Source organism: Limulus polyphemus, unplaced genomic scaffold, assembly GCF_000517525.1.
Source record: "Limulus polyphemus unplaced genomic scaffold, Limulus_polyphemus-2.1.2 Scaffold8707, whole genome shotgun sequence".
In the NCBI taxonomy this organism is placed as follows: domain Eukaryota; kingdom Metazoa; phylum Arthropoda; class Merostomata; order Xiphosura; family Limulidae; genus Limulus; species Limulus polyphemus.
Genome location: NW_013674317.1, coordinates 22,420 through 25,812, shown reverse-complemented (window position 1 = coordinate 25,812; position 3,393 = coordinate 22,420). Strand labels below are relative to the sequence as shown.

General features: G+C 35.0%; 1 protein-coding gene across 1 annotated transcript in view; it reads right to left on the bottom strand.

Annotated features, from left to right (window-relative positions):
- Positions 1-415: 415 nt before the first annotated feature.
- Positions 416-3,393, bottom strand: part of LOC106475519 (probable low-specificity L-threonine aldolase 2) — a 14,732-nt gene continuing 11,754 nt past the window's right edge. Inside the window, exon 9 of the mRNA XM_013936198.2 lies at positions 416-2,522. Within this exon, the coding sequence (XP_013791652.1) occupies positions 2,440-2,522 (83 nt within the window). The 3' untranslated portion in view covers positions 416-2,439. The remainder of the gene's footprint in view (positions 2,523-3,393) is intronic.

Here is a 3,393-nt window from a genome sequence, read left to right as displayed (position 1 = left end):
TATCCTAATTGTTAGAACTGTGCATTTATATAACACACAACAAACTGCAATAGATTAATTACATAAATAAATGGGTTTGTTTCAAGAGAAAAACAACATAATTCAGTAAAATATACAAGTGTAACTATATATAAGTATAGAAAACTTAAATCAATAAACACTGTTGTTCTGATCTACTTTTGTTCCTGTTCTTTTTATAAGCTTTATTCTGTTTCAAAATACACTTTCTTTTTATACAAGTCCTTTGATTTGTTCAGTTGCAATGTTCTGTGGTGTTATATATGCTATCCAATTGTAAAGTACTCTACTATATTGATAACCTTTTAGTTCTGTTTTAAAACAACCACTGGCAGTTATTGTAGAAGGCATTCTGAGCTCATTCAGGCCAATGAATTAAAGTTTTTTTTCTCACTGCCACATCCTCTCACCTCAAAAGACTATCAAAGAAAGAAGTATGCACCAAACATTGTCATCATCAGCATTATTCAATTTTATTTAAGCCACGACCTTCAAATGAATTCGTAGGCACCAAGATTGCTGTTCGTGTCCCTGGCAAAACACAGCCAAAGAAAATCATAGTAATCAGGAGAGTACCACAAGATGTCCCAACCAAACAGATCCAGAAGGAACTTGTAACCCCGAACATTTCCATAATTAAAAGTGAAAGGATTATTAAGTCATTCAAGACTGGCGAATCAACTTCACTTGTCAGAATTACAGTTACCAATACAAAGACAACTGACTTACTTATTCATAACGGAGTAACACTATGATGTATGTACTGCACCATGGAAGCATCCAAGCTTGCTGCTATAACTCAGAAGTTGAGCCATACTCTAGCAGCATGTACTGCCAAGACAATACGTGTCAGATGTGGAAGTCAATATCTACTTAAGCAGCCCTCACACAGCTTCATCTTTTGTTCATCATTCAAACAAATGGTTAACATTAAAATGAAAACCACACAAGCTAATAGTTCCATTACAACAGCAGTGCCACCATCAGTCTGCAGGGGGGGTCCAGTATTTTTGTGACATATTTTTCAGGTCTTGGGGATTTTTTAATATTTCATTTTCAAAGTTCACAACAATATAGAAGGGAATTACAACCTTATTTTAATTACCCTCTTCTGAGACAGTAGAGACTGTATCAGTAATCTTCAGCTAAACCCAGTTTTTAATTTTACCAAAACTAACTGGGAAATTTTAGAGACCGCTGTTGACAGACTTTTACGATACACACGTACGTATGATCTAGATAAGGATGCTATACATAAGTATGTCCTCACGATCACTGGCATCAGAAGAATTAAAAATGAAATAACTAAATTCTTCCCTACTTGAAGCATTTGCACCTCAAAGATTGATTCTCAGCCCACAACTTTATGTTATTTTTATTAAAGATATCCACTGTACTATTAACTGTCACGTCTCAGTATGCTGATGACGTAGCTACATGGAGCACGTCAAGTGCTCATCTGATTATACCTGCATGAGTTCAAGTATCTCTCAATGATGTTGTCAACTGGTGATATTCATGGCGAGTGGTTATTAATACACACACACACACACACACACGCAATCACTTTCGACAAGAGTATCAATAAAAGATGGAATAAATTATCCATAACAGAGTTAAAGTTATGCTACGATACCAGTTACATTCCTAGAAATCACTTTCAATAACAGTCACATGCACATATCACTTCAATTCAGTCTCACAAAAAGTTTTTGTTATAGAATTACTTATTTAAAAAGAATCGTGGGAGTATCAACAGTTGAAACAGTCAGTTTATCATGCTACTTTACTAAGCCTGTATCAGGGCCTCTTCAATAATGTGACTGTGTAACAACTTGTATGACAAATAATATGTACAGAAAGTTACAAAGTCATCAAAACGGAGCCATCAGTACAGCTTACCATCTAACAATCTACACTCCAAACCAATACTTAAACCCAATCAGTAGGAAACCTACAGTTAAGGAAAGTACCATAAAATTAGCATCTTCATTCTACAGAAAAACATCATATAGAAACAATTATCAAAGTAATTCCCATCTCTAGTCACCACTCCCACACCATGGCAGAAATATGCATCCCCTTACAATCTAATTAGCTGCTTGAACCCATTGTAAGTGAAACAATGAGCTCCCTGATCTCCTCAACTAATGGTTAACTAGCCCATCCATGCCTTTAAATACATGTTCATAATAATATTAACATTCACCCTTTTCAATTCAGCATCAAGTACAGGCACACATATCAAATACTTGGGAATAGGGATCTCTTGAATACTTTTCCCATCTTCTTAGATTCTATGATTCTTTTTCTTTCTGATGGTGTAATGAGTGTAAAGAAGTAATAAGTAGACTTAGTAGTGACTATTTGGGCCTTTTTCTGATTTGCTTATTTGGTGGCTGCATTCTCGATGGATGGCGGTCAATATACTATTTTTTTAACCACATCTATTCTGCCAGGAGTGAGATGAAGGTGAGTTTTATATTTCTGAGAACTCCTGGTTCCTTGAATTTAAATTCTTGTCACAGAAAAAAAGAACAACGTGACCTGATGAAAATTTCCACCAGCAGCTCAAATTATCATCCAAAAACTTCCTAGACAGATGCAGTCTGTTAACAATAACTTTCAAGTATCCTCTCCTCTGTCCAAACCTTCTCTCAATCGAATACTCTATCATGTTTTCAAGCTCCTTACTCTATTATTAAGCTCTGTTCTCTGGTGTATTTAATGTACTCTATTGTGAAGCTCTGTTCTCTGGTGTAATTAATGTACTCTATTATCAAGCTCTGTTCTCTGGTGTAATTAATGTACTCTATTGTGAAGCTCTGTTCTCTGGTGTAATTAATGAACTCTATTATCAAGCTCTGTTCTCTGGTGTAATTAACGTACTCTATTGTCAAGCTCTGTTCTCTGGTGTAATTAATGTATTCTATTATCAAGCTCTGTTCTCTGGTGTATTTAATGTACTCTATTATCAAGCTCTGTTCTCTGGTGTAATTAATGTACTCTATTATCAAGCTCTGTTCTCTGGTGTAATTATGTACTCTATTATCAAGCTCTGTTCTCTGGTGTAATTAATGTACTCTATTATCAAGCTCTGTTCTCTGGTGTAATTAATGTACTCTATTGTCAAGCTCTGTTCTCTGGTGTAATTAATGTACTCTATTATCAAGCTCTGTTCTCTGGTGTAATTAATGTACTCTATTTTTGAGCTCTGTTCTCTGGTGTAATTAATGTACTCTATTATCAAGCTCTGTTCTCTGGTGTAATTAATGTACTCTATTGTCAAGCTCTGTTCTCTGGTGTAATTAATGTACTCTATTATCAAGCTCTGTTCTCTGGTGTAATTAATGTACTCTATTTTTGAGCTCTGTT